This window comes from Saccopteryx leptura, chromosome X (genome assembly GCF_036850995.1).
Source record: "Saccopteryx leptura isolate mSacLep1 chromosome X, mSacLep1_pri_phased_curated, whole genome shotgun sequence".
Classification (NCBI taxonomy): domain Eukaryota; kingdom Metazoa; phylum Chordata; class Mammalia; order Chiroptera; family Emballonuridae; genus Saccopteryx; species Saccopteryx leptura.
Genome location: NC_089516.1, coordinates 76,246,684 through 76,269,170, shown reverse-complemented (window position 1 = coordinate 76,269,170; position 22,487 = coordinate 76,246,684). Strand labels below are relative to the sequence as shown.

The 22,487-nt window shown below is 34.9% G+C and overlaps 1 protein-coding gene across 1 annotated transcript in view; it reads left to right on the top strand.

The window, feature by feature from the left end:
- Positions 1-22,487, top strand: part of HDX (highly divergent homeobox) — a 108,359-nt gene that overhangs the window by 5,533 nt on the left and 80,339 nt on the right. Inside the window, exon 2 of the mRNA XM_066357050.1 lies at positions 1,119-2,228. Within this exon, the coding sequence (XP_066213147.1) occupies positions 1,119-2,228 (1,110 nt within the window). The remainder of the gene's footprint in view (positions 1-1,118; positions 2,229-22,487) is intronic.

Genomic DNA, 22,487 nt, shown 5'->3' with positions numbered 1-22,487 from the left:
CCTCAGGTGCTAAAAAAATAACTTGGTTGCCCAGCAATGGAGCTACAGGCCCCACATGGGCAAAACATCCCCCTGTAGGGGGCTTGCTGAGTGGATACCAGTCGGGATGCATGTGGGAGTCTGTTTCTCTGCCTACCTGCTTATAACTAAAGAAAAATAAAATATAATAAAAAGAAAATATCAAAAAACATAGTGATTTTTTTCTAGAATAATATTCTAACAGAACAACAGCACAAAAATGCAAGTACAATGATGTGTGTTGCAGTATAGTTTATAATAGTGAATCCTTGTAAAAATAATCTAAATATTTTGTTTAGCAATATTAAATTAATCAAGTTAAAACATATTAATAGAGAAGAAATTTAAACTTGAAGATTGCATGTATATATTGTTTAAACTACTATTAGTATTTTCCAAGGTCATTAACTACCTTTAGTATGCTTCCATTTTTCACTATTATAAATAAATATGTAATGAACAAAATTGCATGTAAACTTTTATATCAAGTTTATTGGGATGAAATTGGTTAATACAATCATACAGGTTTCAATTGTACATTTCTATAAAACATGGTCTGGATATTGCATTGTGTGCCCACCACCCAGAGTCAAACAATCTTCTATCACCATATATTTGGCTCCTTTCACACCTTATCGCTCCACCCCTTTGCCTCTGGTAACCACTGTACTATTGTCTGTGTTTATGAATGTTTTATATTCTATCTCTAAGTGAAATCATAAAGCTCTTAGCTTTTCCTGACTGACTTATACATTTATGATTATTTTTAGGCTAAATTCACAGAGGTAGATTTACTAGATCAAAGGATGTAAACATTTGTAAGGTTCTTGCTACAGATTAATTGGATGAGTTTTGAGGACAAGAGCAACAACACAATTCTGTACTCGAAATTCCTAGATATTTACTAAGTGTGAGTCCTCGATCAACTCTCACCTTATATTTTAGTTACGTTTCATTTCATTTTTTTTACCCTTTAATTTGTATAGGCTTTGGCTCTCTAACAAGTGAGAATATAATTTATCACATAAAAATTGTTTTATTTTGTTTTTTTTTTGTTGTTCTTAAGACCTTTCCATAGTGTCATATTTTTATTCTTCCAGACGTGGGTCGGCAATAAAAGAAGAAAAATGAGCAGTAAAAATTCTGAATCAGCAGCAGTAACAACAGGAGCTGTTTCTGGTACGTCCTTGGCAGCTCCAGACATTACAGTAAGAAATGGAGTTAATATTGCTCGACCTTCAAATCAACAGTCTTCTTGGTCATCTGCCAATAATGATGTCATTGTAACTGGAATATACAGTCCAGCCAGTTCACTAAGTAGGCAAGGGACAACCAAACATACAAATACACAAATTACAGAAGCACATGCAATCCCCATTCAGAAAATGACTAGTAAAAATGATACTGAGTTTCAGTTGCACATTCCTGTTCAAAGACAGGTATCACACTGTAAAAATGCCTCTCTGCTCTTAGGTGAAAAGACAATTATATTATCAAGACAGACAAGTGTGTTAAATGCTGGAAACTCCTTATACACTAAGAAAAACTACGGAAGCTCTTCAATGCAAGCCTCTGAGATTACGGTACCTCAAAAACCATCTGTGTGCCACCGACCTTGCAAAATTGAACCAGTTGGAATTCAAAGACCATATAAACCTGAACACACAGGTGTTGCATCACATAACTTATGTGGGCAAAAGCCACCTATTAGAGATCCTTACTGCAGAACACAAAACTTGGAAATCCGTGAAGTATTTTCATTGGCGGTTAGTGATTACCCCCAGAGAATTCTGGGAGGAAACACCCCACAGAAGCCTAGTTCAGCAGAAGGAACTTGTTTGTCCATCGCAATGGAGACTGGAGATGTCGATGATGAGTATGCTAGAGAAGAAGAGTTGGCATTGATGGGAGCACAGATACCAAGCTACTCAAGATTTTATGAAAGTTGCAGTTCCCTTCGAGCTGAAAACCAAAGTACAACTTTGCCAGGACCAGGAAGAAGTATGCCAAATTCACAAATGGTGAATATCAGAGACTTGTCAGACAATGTACTGTATCAAAACAGAGACTACCATATTGCACCACGGACCTCACTACATACAGCATCTACTACAACCTACAGTAATACAAATCCATCACGGAGTAATTTTTCTTCACAGTTCGCATCATCAAATCAATTGAGGCTATCACAAAACCAAAACAATTACCAGGTAATGTATCAGTTTATTTTATAACGGTTTTAAAGCGCATTGTTTGTTTGTTTAATAAAAAAAAACTATGTTGGTATCCAGTTAAACTTTAGACCTAGGTCATTTAACTCATACTATAGTCATTTAAGAATTTTTTTGCTTCAAAATGGTGGGTTGGGGTCAACTTGGAAAAATCTTGTGCTCTTTTGGTCATGTTTAAAAATGGTGCATTTTTATTCATGGAATATAATCATTTTTATAACATGACAGCTTTCTCCTGTCACTTAAAATGACTTTGATGAGGAAATATTAGCTTTATGGGAAGCAACACATTTGCTATCACTAAAACAGGACTAAACTGGCTAGATTCATCCCTTTGAAAATAGATTATCTCTGCAATGATTTTTACTTGCAGTGTGAAGAGATGTCACAGGATGAGTGGTGCTTTCCCTGGGTACATTGCCAGGGAAGTCAGTCATTTTTTTAGGTGATGATGGCTGAGAAGTCAGAGCCTGCTGTACTTAGCCAACTCCTTTTTCTAAAAGAAAATGCTTTATTCAAACATTAAATGGAACATAAATCAAATATTCTTTTTAAAAATGTGTATAAAGAAAAGACATATTCACAGTAAAAATTAAAGCAATTTTATACTTGTGCAAAAAGTAAATGTCATTTCTTTACTGTTTCACACATTTATATATGCTTCAAATATTCTCAAGAATCAGGTATAAGCCTACTGTAGAACAACTTTTAAGGTCACAGATCTTCTCTGAAAAATCTGCTTCAAAGAATTTGAATAACAGAGCAAGGGTGTTTGCTATTTTTTCTTGCTACTAGCTAGACTCTTTAATTTGTTCAAACACAGCATTTAAGTTTTGTCAGATTTAAGATGCTTCCAGGTTATTCTAAATTAATATAAAAATAAATTTTCCATAACTCCTTCCATCTTTTAACTCTCTACTTCAAAATGAAAAGCAATAACGGAGTATAGGAAGTACCCCTCTAGTACCTGTCTCTAATAAAGAAAGACTCCATCATCAGCATTAGTTTTCAGTTCTTATTGAGGGTCTACTGATTTTCTATATTTGCTCTTTCTTAAAACATGCTTAAACTAACATGAGTTATACTGTAAAGATCCTTCGCAGTACCCACTTTCATTCTCTATTGTTTTATACATTTTTACCTCTTCAGTGTTGTTTTGGATGGTAGTAATAACAATAGCATTTAGCATTTGTTGAAAGCTTTACACACACCAGCACCATGAGTCGCTTCATATTTTTTATTCATTGATTTTATTGGAGTACAGGTTCTTATATACCTGCTCTCATTTAATCGCCATGGTAATCTAGACAGAGATTTAATCCATATTTCAATAGCCTGTCCAAGATCACACAGCCAGTACATGACAAAACCAGGATGCAACTCAGAAAAATATCCTGTATTTTTCTGCTTTACCACACACCCTACCAATATTAATTATATTAAAGTATTTAGAGGTCTGAGAGTATAAAGTTGAATCCTCAAAGATAATTTAATTTATAGTTATACCATTTTATAATATTTTTTTCCTAAAAGCGCTTTTAAAGGGATTAAATTTGTTTTTTATAAAATAACTTTGTAAATGGAATAAAACTGAGCAACTTTTTTTTTCTTTTTTTTATGAACAATAATTTTGTTAAAGAAAGGCAGTCTGATATAACAATTTAGAGTGTAGGTTTAGAGTCTTATATACTTGGGTTCAAATCTAGGCTATGCCACTTTCTACCTGTGTGATCTCAGGCAAATGTCATAACTTCTATGTGTGACATTTTCTTCATTTGTATAATACGGTTAATGACACTTCCTTTTCGGGAATGCTGTACTATGAAATGGCAAAATCTGTGCAAGGCTCTTTGTACGTTCCTTCTTACATATATTTTTTTTTTATACTTAAACCATATAGGTAGAAAGTTAATGAAACTCTGCTAGTCTAGATAGGTCTTTTCATTCCATTTCAAGTAAAATATTGCAGAGCCCACAATATCACAATGTTGTTGAGGAAAAAATAGCTGTAGCACTGGCTGTGAGAAGACTGGAAATCAGCTATCAACTTCAGCATAATCTGTGTATAAAAAGCCCATATATTTCTGTTAATATGATACCAGAGCTCCATCAACTTGACTTGAGACAGTATGGTAGAGATTGTATGCAAAAAACACTTGGAGCATCATTTGACACTTATTTCCTTTTTAAATTAAAAAAAAATATTAATTTTGAGAGATGGGGAACATCGATTTGCTTTTTCACTTTTTTATGCATTCATTGATTGATGCTTGTATGTGCCCTGACCGAGAATTGAAACCACAACCTTGGCATGTCAGGACAATACTCTAACCAACTGAGCTACCTGGCCTGGACATTTATCTTTACTTTTAATTACTTGATATTTGGGGATTCCAGGGCAACCTAGGAAATTGTAGTGCATGAGGATGAACATCTTAGTCCATTTTTGTTTCTATTACAAAAAATACCATAATCTGGTTAGCTTAAACAACATTTATTTCTCACTGTGCTGGAGTCTGGGAAGCTCAAAATCAAGGTGCTGGCATATTTTGTGTCTGGTGAGATTCCACTTCCTAAAGTATAGAAGGCTGTCTTCTTACTTTCTCACTGTGTACTCAAATGTCATGAGTAATGGTATCTCTTTTATAACGATACTAATCCCATTTATGAGGGCTCCATTCTTCTGCCTTAATTACCTCCTAAAACTTCAACCTCAAAAGGCCATCAATTCTGGAGATTAGGTTTGAAGATGTGAGTTTGGCTGGGACACCAGCATCCAGTCCATGTTAGTTACCCTCCAAGATATTAATGAAGTTCATTACCAAGGTGTATTACTGTAACATCAGACCTAAAAAAACCTGTAGCCTATGGCAATCTTGGCAGCTCATTAGCTATGAGACTACAGTGTATAAACAAACAAACCATTCTATTTAATTTCTGACCCTAGGACTATGTAATAGAGATAGCTGCCTCTTTTCTCTGTTATATCTGGTATGTTCAAGCTATTCCTGGAGAATCATCTAATTCCAAGCTATCTAGGTGAATGAGTACAAATTGAGGGACTCCTAAAGGATGCTAAAAAGTGAAATCAGCTCTATTTTATAGTCACTTGGGAATATCATACTATGGTTTAACTGGTAGTGAGGAAACTATCAGGAGGTGGCTATAACCAGGATACCATAGCCAAGGTCTACTTCAAAAAATCTGGCTAACCTCACTCCTTTGAGGGCAGATTGCAACCATATTGGTTTCCAAAGTGCCATTCAGTATTCATGTCATCATTGTTGGTCCACTATTTATCATGAGTGGTTTGATGAATAAAGATGAATAATTTACAATCATCTATGTGAAGATATAGGAACATTTTGGAAGATAAGTGCTACAAGATTTTTTGTTGCAGTTATTGTGGATTAATAATCAACTGCATTTCCATCTTTGATGAGCTTCATAAGAATTTAGCAATTAATAAAAGTAGAACACTTTGAGCTTCTTTAAAATGATATATTTTTAAGTACAACGTATATATCCCTATTAGTGTATGTGCTTTGGTAGTGCCCTCCAACTTTCATCAGTATTTGTGGGCTTTGATGCATTTTAAAAAAACAAACATGAAAGTTTAATGGTTGTAGGAACGTTAAACATCATGGCATTTTAAACCAATAAAACTTATATTTTGATTTGAAGAAAGTGAAGCATAGTAACATTCAATGACTGTTAAAATTACTCTCAGGCAAATATTCAACTTCAAAAACGTAACAATAATCTGCTGAATGGCTTTAGTCAGCACAGATGATTTTTACAAAACTTTGTTGAAATTTAATTCCCATAAGATAGAATTCACATATTAGGAGTGTATAATTAAGTAGTTTTTATGTATATTCATGGAGTTGGTCAAGGAGCACCCCAATCTAATTTTAGAATGTTTAATCCCTTCAGAAATGAACTATGTACCAATTAACATATTAAATCCCCCATACCAGCACTAGACAACCACTAATCTTTTTTCTATTTCTGTGAATTTACCTATTCTAGGTATTACTGTAAATGGAATTGTACAAACTGTGGTCTTTGGTAACTGGCTTCTTTCTGTTAGCATAGTATTTCCAAGATTTGTCTAGATTGTAGTATCAGCCCTTCATTTCATTGCTATATTACTTTTTTTGTATATAATCATTTGTTAGTTGCTGGACATTTCAGTTGTTTCTACATTTATCTGTTGTGAATGTTATAAACATACATACACAAATTTTTGTATAGACATATTTTCAAATTTTTGGAGTACATATCTAAGAATGGTTTCTAGTTCTTATTGTAAATCTATGCTTAACATTTTGAAAAACTGCTAAAATGTTTTTCTAAAGTGCCTGTACCACTTTACACTCCCACTTCATTGTATAAGAGATCCAGTTTCTTTACATCCTAACCAAGACTTATGTCATTCATTTTAACTATAGCAGCTATTATGGGTGTGAAATATCTCATGGAGATTTTGATTGCATTTCCCTGATTGCTAACAATGTTAACCCTTTGTCCATTTTTAAAATTGGTTATTTGTGTGTTTTTTAGTTGTAAGTAGTCAGTCCTTTATATACTCTATACTAATCCTTATTATAGATATGACTTGCAAATATTGTCTCCCCCTCCATATGCTGACTTTTCACTTTTTATACTGTTTATACATTAATGTTTTTAATTTTGATGAAGTTCATTTTACCTATTTTTTTTCTATTGTCACTTGTGCTTTTGGTGCTGCATCTAAGGAAAGATTTATCTGAGACAAAATAGTGAAGATTGTCTTTTATGTTTTCTTTTAAGAATTTTATACTTCATTTCTTACCAGTTGGCCTTTCATCGGTTTTCAGGTAATTTTTTGTGTGTGGTGTGAGGTAGTTTACCTGGATTTTTTGTATATGTATATCCAGTTGTCATACCTTTATTAATTGAAAATACTATACAATGCCCATTGAACAGTCATGCATGCCATTTTTCTCAAAATCAATTGATCATATATAAGTTTATTTCTAGACTCTCAATTTTATTCCATTGAGATATATATGTATGTGTGTGCATATCTGTCCATTTACATATATATTTATATGTCTCTCTTATGCTAATATCACATTGTTTTTGATTACTGACACTTTGTTAGAATTTTTTAAATTGAGAAGTGAGTCCTCCAACTGAATTATTTTTCAAATTCATTTTGTCTATTCTGGGTACCTTGAATATTCATACGAATTTAAAGATCATCTTGTCATTTTTAGAAGAAAAAAAGCCACCTGGACTATAGATAAAGATGGTGTTCCACTGTAGATTAATTTGAGAATACTTTCATATTAGTAATATTGTGCTTTCTTATCCATGTATGCCTTTCCACTTATTACATCTTTTTAAATTTTTAATATGTTCTAGTTTTCAGTAGATAATTTTTTTCATTTATTTTATTAAATTTATTTTGAAATATGTAACTCTTTTTGAGTTACCTAAAATGGAATTTCCATCCTAATTTAACTTTTGGATTATTTATTAATTTTTTATCAATCTTGTATTCTGAAAACTAGTATATTAATTATAGTAGATACTAGTGGATTCCATCTACAAGTACAGATAGTTTTACTTGTGTAAAATTTTACTGCATTTTCTTTCTTTCTTTCTTTTTCTTTCTTTCTTTTTTTCTTTCTATTTCTTGACTAATTAATAGTAACTCTAATACAATGTTGAATAGAAGTGGAGCAACCAGATATATTTCTCCTCTTCTTGATCTTAGGTAGAAACATTCAGTCACTCACAATTAAATACATTGTATTTTGTAGATGCTCTGTGTAAAGATGGGGAGGTTATCTTTTATTCCTGGTATGTTTAGTTATTTTATCATAAAAGTATTTATTTTTGTCAAATGCTACTTCTGTATCTAATGAAAAATTCATGTGTATTTTTTATTTTATTAATATGAGTACTTGAACTTTTTTCTTTTTTCAGTAACTGTTTTTATATTTTTTCAGTTTAATTAAGAAATAATTAACATATGGCACAGTTTAAGTTATATAGCACAATGATTTAAGTTACTTATATTGTGAAATTTTTATAATAGGTTTAGTTAACATCTATCATGACATATACATGCAAAAAAAAACATTTTTTTCTTTGTGATGAAAACTATTGGAGACTACTCTCTAAACAACTTTCAAATATACTTTCATCAGTGTTAATAATAGATATTATATTGTACATTACAGTTCTAGTACATATTTATCTTATAATTGAAAGTTTGTACCTTTTGAACACCTTCATCCAATACCCTCCAACCTCTGGTGACCACAAGTATGATCTCTTTTTGCATTAGCTGTCTTTTGCTTTTTACATTCTACATATAAATGTGATCATACAGTATTTGTCTTTCTCTGTTTGACATATTTCAAATAACATAATGCCTGCAAGATCCATCCATGTTTTCACCTATGGCAAAAGTTTCTTCTTTTGACAGCTGAATATTTTTTCTATATAAGTAAGAAATGTATATATAATCATAACAGCATTATTTACAGTGACCAATTTTTGCAAACAACTTAAGTTTTGATCTGCAGATTAAAGGGGGTCACAATATCTCTGTGATCCAGTGTTTTCATTGACTTTGGATCTATTCACAGAATTGAAATTGCTGGATCATGGGGTAGTTCTATTTTCAATATTTTGAGAGAACTCCATATTGTTTTCCATAGTGGCTGCACCAATTTACAATCCCACCAACAATGCACAATGGTTAATATTTTTGCCTACATTCTTGCCAGCATTTTTAAATGATAACTATGATTAGCCTAAGGTGATATCTCACTGTGGTTTCCATTTGCATTTTCCTTTTGATTAATGATGTTGAACACCTTTTCGTGTACCTGTTAGCTATTTGTATATCTTCTTTGGAAACATGTCTATTGAGAGTCTTTTCCCATTTATTAATTGAATTATTAGATATTATCTATTGAGTTATATGCATCCATTATATAGTTTGGATATTTATCTTTTACTTGATACATAGATTAGAAATATTTGCCCATTCCTTAGATTGTCTTTACATTTTGTTGATTGTTTCTTTTGCTGTACAGAGATTTTTTGTTTCATGTCCCACATTTTTATTTTTATTTCTTTGTTGTGTGTGCTTTAGGGGTCACACTCACAAAAAATAATTGCCAAGACCCATGTCAAGAAGATTTTTCCTATGATTTCTTTAAGAAGTTTTATGATGTCCAGTCTTACATATGTCTATAATTTATTTTGAGTTAATTTTAGAATGGTGTAAGATAGAGGTTATTTAATATTTTTTGTATGTTAATTTCTAATTTTCCCAGCACCATTTATTTTTTGTTTGTTTGTTTGTTTTTATTAAGTGAGAGGCAGGGAGGCAGAGAGACAGATTCTCGCATGCGCCCTGATCAGGATCCACCCAGCAACTCCCCTACCTGGTGATGCTCTGCCCATCTGGAACTGCTGCTTCATTGCTCAGCAACTGAGCTACTTTAGCACCTGAAGCAAGGCCATGGAGCCATCCTCAGTGCCTGGGGTCAACATGCTTGAACGCATTTGAGCCATGGCTGTGGAAGGGGAAGAGAGAGAAAGAGAGAAGGAAGAGGGGGAGGAATGGAGAAGCCGATGGTCGCTTCTCCTGTGTGTCCTGACTGGAAATTGAACCTGGGACTTCCACACATGGGGCAATGCTATACTGCTGAGCCAACTAGCCAGGGCCCCAGCACCATTTATTAAAGGGAATGTATTTCCTCCATTGAGTATTCTTGGCTTTTTCATCAAATATTAGTTGACCATAAGTGCACTGCTTTATTTTTAAGATATCGATTTTTGTTTTGTTGGCCTATGCATTTGCTTTTAAACCAGTTCTATACTGTTTTGATTACTATAACTTTTTCATATAGCTTGAAATCAGGAAATGTGATGCTTCCTACTTTGTAACTTCTTAAGATTGCTTCGACTATTTGAAATATTTTATGATTCCATATAAATTTTAGTATTATTTTCCACTTTACTAAAAAAAATGTCACTGGAATCTTGATAGAGGTTGCATTGAATTTGTAGATGGGTTTGGGTAGTATGGATATTTTAACAATATTTCTACTTCCAGTTCATGAACCGAGATACCATTCCATTTATTTTTGTCTTTTTCAATTTTTTTTTTTTTTTGTCAATGCCTTATAGTTTTCAGAGTACAGAATTTTTTCTTCCTGGTTAACTGTATTCTTAATTATCTTCTTTTGCTTTTAATCTATTAAGAATTTTCTTTGTTTCTTTTTCAAACAATTTGTTTTTAGTGTAAAAAAATGCTACTGATTTTAGTATGCTAATTTTGTATCCTGCAACTTTACTTAATTTTTTTATTATATCATACAGTTTTTTTGATGGTGCCTTTAGGGTTTTCTCTATATATAGTCATGCCATCTGCAAATAGACACACTTTTACATCTTCTTTTTCAATTATGAAGCCTTTTATTTCTTTTTCTTGTTTGTTTGCTCTGGTTGGGATTTCCAATAATAGGTTGAATAAAAGTGGTGAAAGTGAACATCCTTGTCTTATTATTCTCTTCTTGGAAGAAGAGATTTCATCTTTTTACCATTGAGTATGATAATAACAGTGGGCTTGTCATATATGACCTTTTTCTGTTTAGATATGTTACTTCTACATCTATTTTGTTAAGAACTTTTTATCATGAATGGATGTTGAGTTTTGGTTAATGATATTTTTTGTATCTGTTGAGATGATGTGATTTTTTTTCTTTTGTCTTATTTATATGATATATCCCATTGATTATATTTTGTATGTTGAACTATCCTTGACTCCAGGCATAAATCCTACTTAAAAATGGTAAATTATCCTTTTAAAATGTTACTAAATTTAGTTTGCTAGTATTTTCTTTTTTTACAGAGACAGAGAGTCAGAGAGAGGGATAGACAGGGACAGACAGACAGGAATAGACAGATGAGAAGCATCAATCATTAATTTTTCGTTGGGCATTGCAACACCTTAATTGTTCATTGATTGCCTTCTCATATGTGCCTTGACCACCGGCCTTCAGCAGACCAAGTAACCCCTTGCTCGAGCCAGCGACCTTGGGCTCAAGCTGGTGAGCTTTTGCTCAAACCAGATGAGCCCTCGCTCAAGTTGGCGAACTCGGGGTCTCGAACCTGGGTCTTCCACATCCCAGTCTGACATTCTATCCGCTGCACCATCGCCCAGTCAGGCAGTTTGCTAATATTTTAATGAGAATTTTTCATTTTCATTCATCAAGGTTATTGACCTGTAGTTTTCTTTCTGGGTAGTATTCTTTTCTGGCTTTGTTATGAGGGTAATGCAGACTTTGTAAAATGAGATTGGAAGTGTTCCTTCTTGTTTGATTTTTAGAGGGAAGAAACTGAGAGGGATTAGCATGAATTCTTTAAATGTTTGGTAAGATTCACCAGTGAAGCCATATGGTCTTGGTCTTTCTTCATTAGGACATTTTTTGTGGTGGTTTTTTCAAGGGTGGTTACCATTAAGTAATGAAAAGGGTACCTACCATATTCATTGTAGTACCCTATCTTATGAGTATTTCTGCACTTCATTGTCCTTTGCTACTGTTAATCTCCATCCTCTCCCCCCTTTTTTTCCTTTGTTGTCACAGTTTAAGTTTGGTTTTATTGTGTTCTTGGTGGAGCTGTTACTTGTGGTGTTGTTTTCTTTTGTTCTTTGAATCTGGTTGGAAAACCCCCTTTAGTATTTCCTGGAGTGGGGGCTTTCTGCTGATAAATTCTCTCATCTTTTCTGTATTTGTGAATGTTTTTATATCTCCTTCGTACTTGAAGGATAGCTTTGATGGGTATAGTATTCTTGGCTGAAAGTTCCTCTCTTTCAGGGCTTTAAATATTGGGGTTCACTCTCTTCTAGCTTGTAGAGTTTCTGCTGAGAAATCTGATGATAATCTAATAGGCCTTCCTTTATATGTTGTACTCTTCTTTTCCCTGGCTGCCTTGAGAATTTTTTCTTTGTCATTGGTTTTCTTTGTCATTGGTGTCATCTTTATTATGATGTGCCTTGGAGTGGGTTTGTTGGGGTTAATAAAACTTGGTGTTCTGTTTGCTTCTTGAATTTGAGGCTTTAGTTCTTTCCACAGGCTTGGGAAGTTCTCATCTATTATTTGTTTGAGTATATTCTCCATTCCATTTTCTTTCTCTTCTCCCTCTGATATACCGATTATTCTTATGTTATTCTTTCTGATGGAGTCAGACAATTCCTGTTGGGCTTTCTCGTTTTTTATTATTTTTGAGTCTCTTTCTTCTTCTCTCTGTTGTGCCTCAAGTTGTTTGTTTTTTATTTCACTAATCCTATCTTCTATCTGGCCTGTTCTGTTAGCTAAGCTTGTTACCTCGTTTTTCAGCTCGTGAATTGAGTTTTTCATTTCTGTTTGATTTGTTTTTATAGTTTCAATTTCCTTGGTAATATATTCTTTGTGTTTATTGAGTTGTTTTCTGATCTCCCTAAATTGCCTTTCTGTTTTCTTGTATATCTCTGAGTATTTTTAAGATTTCTATTTTAAATTCTCTGTCATTTAGCTCCAAGGCTTCCAATATGTTAAGTCTTTTCTCCATAGATTTTTCCACATCTATTTGTGTTACCTCTCTTTCTTTTGTATCCATAATATTCGATTTCCTCTTTCTTATTGGCATCTGAGGGTGGTCTTGTTGATAGCACTAATTAGTATTAATAAAAAGTAAAAAAAAAAAAAGGTAAAACACCCCACAAAAAAAACAGTAATAATTTATTATGTCCCCCTTTTTTCTTTCTTCTCTTTCCCTCCTCTCCCCTCCTCAGGGAAATATCGTGATGACCTGTGAAGTATATTATGCTAAATGGAACAAAAACTGCCTATAATGGAGGGCCTGATTTGGGGTGAAGAGTTCAAGGGGCAAAAAAAGGGAGTAGGGACCTACTAAATGCAAAAAAAAAAAAAAAAAAAAAAAAAAAAGGAAGAAAATCTTAGACAAGCATAAGATGATTTGCTTGTAAGTGATGGTCGACTAAGAGATATAATGAGAGGGATAAGAGGGAACCAGAAAAAAGGAGAAAAAAAATAATAATAAAGAAAAAAATAAAAATAATAAGTAAAAATCTGTTGTATTAAGTGGAGCGAAGACTAAATACAATGGAGACCTTGGGTTGGGAGGAATGCTAGTGAGTTAAAAAGCAATGTAAAAAGTACCCAAAATGCCACAAAAATAAACAAACAAAAAAAAAAAAAACAAAAACAAAAGCGAAAAAGAAAAATAAAACCAAAAAAAACCCTTGAGTCCCAAATTAACTAATTTGTTCGTGATTGAGGATTAAATGGGAGGAAAAGTAAAACGAGAAAAGAAAAAACGAATAGAAAGGAAAAAATAAGAAAAAGAGAAAAACGAAGGAAGAAAAAAAAGGAAGAGAAAAAAACAAAACAAAACAAAAAAAAACAAAAGAGGAGAGAGTGAGAGTTAAGTGTTTTGGAGTATAACCTTAAAGGAGGGTGAGGATAAAGATAAGAAATAAAATGTAACACTCATGGGTAGTGTAGTTCAAGAAAAGGGAAGCATAAGATGGGCAGAGAATAGAAGGACCGAGGTGGAGGAAATAGAAATAATAATAATAAAGGCAATAAGATAGAAGAAACAAACAACAGCAAAAAAAAAAAAAAATTAGTGGAACAAGTTGTAAAGTCTGTGGATTTTTCTTGATTTTGAGAGGTTAACTTCTTCCTTTTTCTTTTCTCTCCCTCTTCCTGGTCAGTGACTCTGTACCCCAGGCTCTGCCCCTGTGTCACACTTAGGTAGGGATTTGCAGTTGATGGGATTCTATGGCAATGTTGTATAATTGGCTTTAGTCTTGCTGGTAGTCAAGGCTTGTTGGTGTTTGCAGGGTCCAACGATGAGAGAGTTTGCTTTCCTGGAGTCTCTCTCCTAGTCCCCCCTTCCTGAATTAGCAGCCTGGTGATCCAGCTATAAGGCTGCTAATGCTTCTGCCTGGGGAGTAAGAGGCTCAAAGAGCTAGGAAATCCCCACTCTATCCCCACTCAGCGCAAGGCTTTGGGAAAGGCTCTGGCAGTCAGAGCCTCCAGTGTAATCAGGCGGGGGTGGGAGTCAATTGTTGTCAAGGTGACTGTTCAGCACCTAGCATTCAGTTGGACCACTCAACCCAGGCTTTCCACACTTTGTAGCCTGTTTTGGCTGGGAAGAAGAGGCACTAGTCTTTGCTTGCGACTAGTGTAGTAAAGATCTTATTATCTGCCAAGTCCCTCTTGTTAGCGTTTATCCCTGAATATGGAGGCTCTATCAATCAGAAGTTGCCCCCGCCCCTTTAGCGAGAGGTACTAAGAAATATCACGCCTCTTGTCTTGGACCGTTGAACTGAGAGAGATCTTATCAATTAGAGCCCGTGGGTGCGCAGATTTCATGGGTTAAGCTAATTTCAGTGATTGGATCCGCAGCTGTGCTCCCGAAGGTATTTCAGGCTGCCTGCGCGCCCCTCCCCCAACGCTTGATTGTTAGCTTGAATGGCTGGGTGAGGTGCCGCGCCCGCGGAGAGAATCTCCCAAGTAGGGAAGACCGCCCTGGCGCCTCTCCCGCTCGCCCCACCGCTGGCGGCTGGGGCGCACCGTGTGCAGGATAATGGGGCACCCTGGGTGTGCGGGCCAGTAGGGTGCACCGGGCGCAGGATAATGGGGCACCCTGGGTGTGCGGGCCAGTAGGGCACGCGCGCGAATGGGGTGCTCCAGGCACTGGTGGCTGGGGACTCTCACTCGCAGTGCGCGGGCCGCTGGGAAAGTTAGCGGTGCTCGCTCTGCAACCGGACCGGGCACGCGCCGGCGGCTGCTCACCACTCCCGAGTGTGGGCCGACTCACCACAGGCGCACTCCCTCCGCGGCTTGAATGAACGTCCCTGCGGTAGTTAGCTTCCTCCACACCCTCGTCTCTCAGATTCAAGTGATAACAGTCCTTTCGCTTTCAGTTTGTGTGGAACTCCGGAATGCTCCGAGGATAAATTTTTCTGTTTCTAGTTGATAAATTTGTTGTGATTTTGGGGAGATCTGTCGGACGCGCTGTTCACGGCGCCATTTCCGTGACGTCACTCTTCATTAGGACATTTTTTAAAATGACTAATTCAAATTCCTTAAAAGTAATTGGTTTGTTCAGTTTTTCTATTTGTTCCTTATTTAGTCTTGGTTGATTATATGTTTCTAAGTATTTGCCCATTACTTTTAGGTTGTTTAATTTGTTGGCATATTCCTGTCCATAATAACTTCTTTTTAAAATTTATTTATTTAATTAATTGTGTTTACATAGATTATAGGGTCACCTCAAATGCATCCCCCTCCCCCATATTCCCCTCAACATCTCCCTTGCCCCCCTCCCTACAACACCCTCCCCACTTCCCTTCAGGTTTATCCCATCCTATCATCCCCTTTCCCTCTGTCTTCTTTTCCTCTGGTCCCTTTGATCCCTCCTCTGTTTCCATTCCGTTCCTCAGTTCTCATTGTTCCTTGGATTCCTCAAATGAGTAAGAGCATACAATGGAGTAAAGATAGTCTCATTAACAAATGGTGTTGGGAAAATTTGACAGCTGCCTGCAAAAAAATGAAACTAGACCACCAACTTACACTATTCACAAAAATAAACTCAAAATGGATAAAAGACTTAAATGTAAGCCGTGAAACCTTAAGCATCTTAGAAGAAAACATAGGCAGTATGCTCTCCAACATCTCTCACAGCAATATATTTGCTGATTTATCTCCACAGGCAAGTGAAATAAAAGACAGGATAAACAAATGGGACTATATCAAACTAAAAAGGTTTTGTACAGCTAAAGACAATATGAACAGAATAAAAAGACAAACCACACAATGGGAGAACATATTCAACAATACGTCTGATAAGTGGTTAATAACCAAAATTTATAAAGAACTTGTAAAACTCAATACCAGGAAAACAAACAATCCAATCAAAAATGGGCAAAAGAAATGAATAGACACTTCTCCAAAGAGGACATGCAGATGGCCAATAGACAGATGAAAAAATGTTCAACATCACTAATCATTAGAGAAATGCAAATTAAAACCACAATGAGACACCACCTCACACCAGTCGTAATAGCTTCTTATGATACTTATGAATATCATTTCTGTCTTATGATACTTACGAACATTTCTGTTATGTCAGTAGTGTCTCTTTTTTATTTATAGTTTTGTTAATTTTAGTTCTCATTCTCTTTTGGTAAGTCTACACAAAGGTTTGGCAAATTAGTTTTATCTTTTCAAAGAATCAATTCTTAGTTTTGCTAAATTACCCTATTTTTTTCTGTTCTGTATTAATTTATTTATTTTCTTATTTTCATGATTTATTTCTATTTGCTACATTTTGTGGGCAGTTATTTTTATTTCTATTACTTATAAGTGTACAGTTGCATTATTTATTTGAGATCTTATTTCTTTTTCTTTTTTTGGCTTTTATTACTATTATTTTTAAATTTAATTTATTAGGCTTGGTGGTTTGCAAAATCATACATGTTTCAAATGCTCAACCCAATGTTAATGTTTACTGCTATTAACTTCCCTAACTGATTTTGCTACCTTGTATAAATTCTGGTATGTTTTGTTTCCATTTTCATTTGTCTCAAGAAACATCTTTATTTCTTATTTAATTTTGTCTTTGATATATTGATTGTTCAGGAAAGTATTATTAATAATTTCTATATGTTTGTGAATTCTCCAGTTTCTTTTTTGTTATTGATTTCTAGTTTCATACCATTGTTCTCAGAGAAGTTAATTGATATGATTTTAATCTTTTCGATTTTGCTAAAACTTGCTTTGTGTCCTAACATATGGTCTATCTTAGAATATGTTTCGTATACACTTGAGAATATGTATTCTGCTGTTATTAGATAGAAAGTTCTGTATATATCTGTTAGACCACTTTATCGTTCTGTATATATCTGTTAGTTCACAAACACTTATAGTATTGTTCAAATCCACAGTTCTATTGAATTAGTGACTGGATGATCTATACATTGCTGAGAGTGATGTATTGATGTACCCACCTATTATTGTATTACTATTCATTTCTCCTTTTAGTTAGTTGTGGCTTTATATATTTAGTTGCTCTGATGTTGGACACATAAATATTTATAATTGTTGAATCTTCTTGGTAAGTTGACATATATATATATATATGAAAGTCATATATATGTCTAATAATATATACTGTATATTGTTATTTACTATTTTTTACAGTAAAATATATTTTGTCTAATGTTAAATGTAACTACTACTACTTTATTTTGGTCAGCATTTGCTTGAAATGTCTTTTTACATTCATTTACTCTCAATCTATATGTGTCTTTAAGGCTGTTACTCTTTCGTAGGCAGCATATTATTGGGTCTTGCTCTTTAAAAAATCTATTCAACCTTTCTTTGTCTTTTGTTTGGAGAATATAATCCATTTGCATTTGAAGTAATTATTGATAGGTAAGATCTTACTATTGTAATTTTGTTCATTGCTTTTTGGTTGTTTTGTAGATTCATTATCTTTTTTATGTGTATTTTGATGTCTTTTGATAACAGTATGTTTTGGCTTCTTTATCATGTTCTTTTTTGCAATTACTACAAGATTTTCCTTTGTGGTTACCATGATGAGGCTTATATAGATTACCTTAAACTTATAACACCATATTTTAAAGTGAAAACAACATAACTTCAACATAATTCTTATACTTTTTGTTTTTACTTCTTTTTATCACATTTAGGTTATTGCTTTTATAATTTACATGTTATTAATATCTTGTAACAAAACACAATATTGTATTTATTATTTTTGCTTTATCCATTTTAAAAAGATTTTTTTTGTATTTTTCCAAAGTGAGAAGCAGGGGCAGGGGCAGACAGACAGACTCCCGCATGCACCTGACCAAGATCTACCCAGCATACCCACCAGGGGGTGATATTAGACCCCTCTGGGGCCTTGCTCCGCCACAATCTAGTGCCTGAGGCAGAGGCCGTGGAGCCATCCTCAGCACCAAGGCCAACTTTGCTCCAATGAAGCCTTCACTGTAAGAGAGGAAGAGAGATAGAGAGAAAGAAGAGGGAGAAGGGTGGAGAAGCAGATGAGCGCTTCTCCTGTGTGCCCTGTCCAGGAATTGAACCTGGGACTTCCACACACCTGGCCAACGCTCTATAACTGAACAAACTGTCCATGGCAATTTTTAAAACTTTTTAACTGGAGTTGTGAGTTATATACCCTTATTACCATATTGCAGAATCTAAATGTGACTATATATGTACCATTATTAGTGATATTTACACTACTTTTTTGTGTAAAGTATATTAATTAGCTTTCTTTTGCTTGCACTGAAATATCGCCTTTTAGCATTTTTTTTTTTAAATGCAATTCTACTTCTAATGAACTTCCTAAACTTTTGTTTGTTCTGGAAGGCTTTTATTTCTCAGTGTGTTTCTGTTGATGTTGAAACCAGAAATATCAGTGTCCATGCTACCTGCCACCATTCAGCCAAATAAATAAATACAAGGGTAACTTTTTATGGGTGATTTATTCAAATGGCTGTCAATCTGAGAAGACAGGGATTATATACCCTAAAAAGCCATCTTACCTTTTTATACGGAGAAGAAATAGCTAAGAGGGAGGTTTGGAATTCAAGGGAAAGTTAATTAGGTGATAGTCAACAGACATTCCAGCCGAGGCGTACAAAAGCTTTGCTTGCAGTCTCTGAGGCACAAAGGTGGATTGTTTGCTGTCTTGTAAAGTTTTGTAGACTCATTCGGGTATCCCAGTTCCTGGAACAAAACTTTTAATTGTGTTAACTGTTAAGCCTGTTGACTTTAACTAAAGCTACTATTACTCAAGCTAAAATTTTAACTCTTGAGTTGCCTCTATCAATGTCTTTGGGTAGGTAAGACCTACTACTGTAGTCTATTTGAGAGCAAGTCTAGTCTTCATCCTCTGAGGATAAAGTTGGGGGAAACATTTGCATAAGACTATTGGCTTGATTCCTTCCTTACCTTAGTGAAGCCCTAATATGGATTCTGCAGCTGCCTGGATTCTCTGGTTAGACCTACTAGATGGATGGGATGGGGTTTTATATTCATCAGATGAAGGTATAAATTACCTTCTCCTTCTTGGCAATTTAGCAGGATGGTACCCAGGACTTGTATGGAGTGTTTTTTGGGGACTTGAATCAAGCAAGAGTGTACTCTGAATTTCTTTTTTTGGTCAGGTGAAGCCCTCAGTTTTGCTCTGCAGCCATAGAAAGCCATGGAATGTGCTGTGTATTCAAATGTTTATTTTGCTGTTGAATGGGCTCTGCAGGTTCTTGTGTGTTCTAGTTAGGTTCCGTAGTCAGACAGACTGAAGGCTATCTTCAGTGATGAACAGGTCTACTAATTAGATACCCTGCCTAGGCAAAGCAGGAGAGTCAGATTTAAAACTGGTAAAGCTCCTTGCTTTCTTAACTCAAGTCGACCCACAGCCCAGTTCGCTGGCTTTGTTCTGCATACTATTGGCTTTATTTGATCTTCTCACTGCTTAAGTGCTGCTGTGTCACACATCTTTCAGTTTTTAATTTGTTCTTGTTTGTTTGCTTTTTTTTTAGCCAGGCTTTCTTGTCTTTAGGGCTGGAAGACATTGTACAGTGGATGGGACTGTTTCTCAACTTCCTTACTTGGGCTGCTTTAAGGTACTTTCAATTTTTCAAACAGGTTCTCTGGTCAGAAAGGGTTGGGAGCTATCCTCAGACTTATCTATGAATTAATCTTCCTGCCTTTTCATGGCCCTGGAATCTTCCAAACCTGGTATTGGCTTTGTTTTGAGGATAATCTGCTCTTCTTAACTGCTTCTAGGCTTTAGCCCCACTGAGTCACACAACTTCCAGGAATTGTCACCAGCCCTTCTGGTCAGATGGGTCTGGTAAACACTTTCCATATTGAGTGTGTCTGTGACTTAACACCTTGCCTAGCATGGGAATTTTCTGGGGTCAGAATATTCTTCTTTTGAGGATCTAATCAAACAGAGCTAGCTGTACCTTTTTGGGTTCCCTGATCTGAGTGCACCTGAGAGCTAGTTCTATAAGTAACGAAGCTGCTGTTTGAGATTATTATTGAGACTTTGCATGTATGAACTCCGTCTTCCAAGATCTATGTGCTAGTTGCTGGTGCAAGTGTCCACCTTTTTCTCCATTGTTATCAGATTTCCAGTGGCTAGTTCCACAGATTCCCCTGCAGTCCCCATGGTGAGATGTCAGAGTAAGGGCTCCTACACAGCATCTCACAATGCTGGGAGAGGCTGGTTTACTCACTCCCATTTTTTTCTTTCTTTCTTTTTTATTGGAGAAAACAAACTCAGTAGAGTTTTCTCCATGTGTTGCTGTGCTGTCCGGGGAAGGAACAACATGGTCAATGTGTCACTACTCTTATTATCCTAATACTGCTAATGCAGTCTGTTTTAGTCTTTGAGGTACAAGGGGTACTTTAGCCTCACTTTTGTATTCAAGAATTGTCCCAGTATTGTCTTATTCTTGAATAGATATCTGTTGTGTATCTTGCAGTGGGTAAGGTGGTAAAAAGTCTGGAAAACCTTTATTGCCATTTTGGTGATGTCACTCTCCCCCTCCTGCCTTTAATGTTTGAAAGTTTGGTGGTGAGTGCTTTCTTTCATTCTTAATTTTAGTAATTTGTGTTTCTCTTTAATTTTTCTTTGATCAGTGTATTAGTGTCCTAGGGTTGCTGTAAAAAATAACCATAAAGTAGTTAACTTGCAACACTAGAAATTTATTCTTTCACATTCCTCAAGTCCAGTGGTTGGAAATCAAGCTATCATCAGAGCTAGACTCTTTCTGATGGCTCTCAGAGAGGCTACTTGACTTGTAGTTGAATAACTTCCATCTGTGCCACCATCTTCACATGACTTTCTCCTCTGACCTCTTCAGTTTCTTCTCTTGTAAGGATATTTGTCATTAGATTTAAGATTTGTCCCATATGAATAGTTTGGGACAAGTGCAGCTCAAGGCTTTTACTATGATTACATCTGCAAAGATGCCTTTTCCAAATAAAGTCACAGCAGGTTTTAGTGATTAAAACATAGACATGTTTTTTGGCCTGACCTGTGGTGGCGCAGTGGATAAAGTGTCGACCTGAAAATGCTGAGGTTGCCAGTTTGAAACCCTGGGTTTGCCTGGTTAAGGCACATATGGAGTTGATGCTTCCTGCTCCTCCCCCCTTCTCTCTCTCTCTCTCCTTTCTAAAATTAATAAAGAAAAAAAAAATTAAAACAAAAACAAAAACAAAAAAACATAGACATGTTTTTGGTAGTCACCATTCAATATACTACAGTAAATCCACCTAAAGTTTTGTAAATTTAATTGTTCTTTTAAAAAATAAAAACAAAGAACATTTGTTTCTGTTGATTTTTTTCTTGTGTTTTTTTCCATTCTCTATTTTCCCTTCCTACCACATTTGTTACATTAGTTTGATATTTCTTTGCTGTTTTTAAAAATCAAATTGCCTGTTTGTTGTTGAATTTTAAGGTTTTTAAAAATATGTTCTGGATATTAACCCTTTATCAGATATACAACTTAGAATATTTTCTGCCAATCTGTGGGTTATTTTTGTTATTCCTTTGATAGTATCTTTTGATCCATGAAAGTTTTTAATTTTGATGTATTTTGTCTATTTTCCCTTGGTGTCATATTTTAGAAATCATTGTCAAAGGCAGTGCCATGAAGCTATTTTTCTACATCTTTTTCTCATAATTTCATACTTTTAACCTTTATGTTTTAAGTGTTTGTCCCATTAAATCTAATTTTAGTTATGGTATAAGGTAAAGGTTTTTAGATTTAAAGTGGGTCTGTTATATGAAGGGATTAAGGAAATTATATATACCTAACACATAGATACAGAAAACAAGATAGCAAATCCCAAAGGGAAGGGGAGAGGGAGATAAGAGGAGGGCGCAAAGGGAGTGTAAATGACACGGAGGTGAGTGGGTAAGGTTATTATATTCAGTGGGACACTTGAATCCATGTTAACACAATAAATTAAAATTAATAAAAATTTAAAAAATAATAAAATGGGTCTGTATAAATATACTATACTTGAATCCTGTTTTTTAATCTATTATTTCAATCTGTCTTTTAATTTAGGAATTCAATTACATTTAAAATAATTACTGACA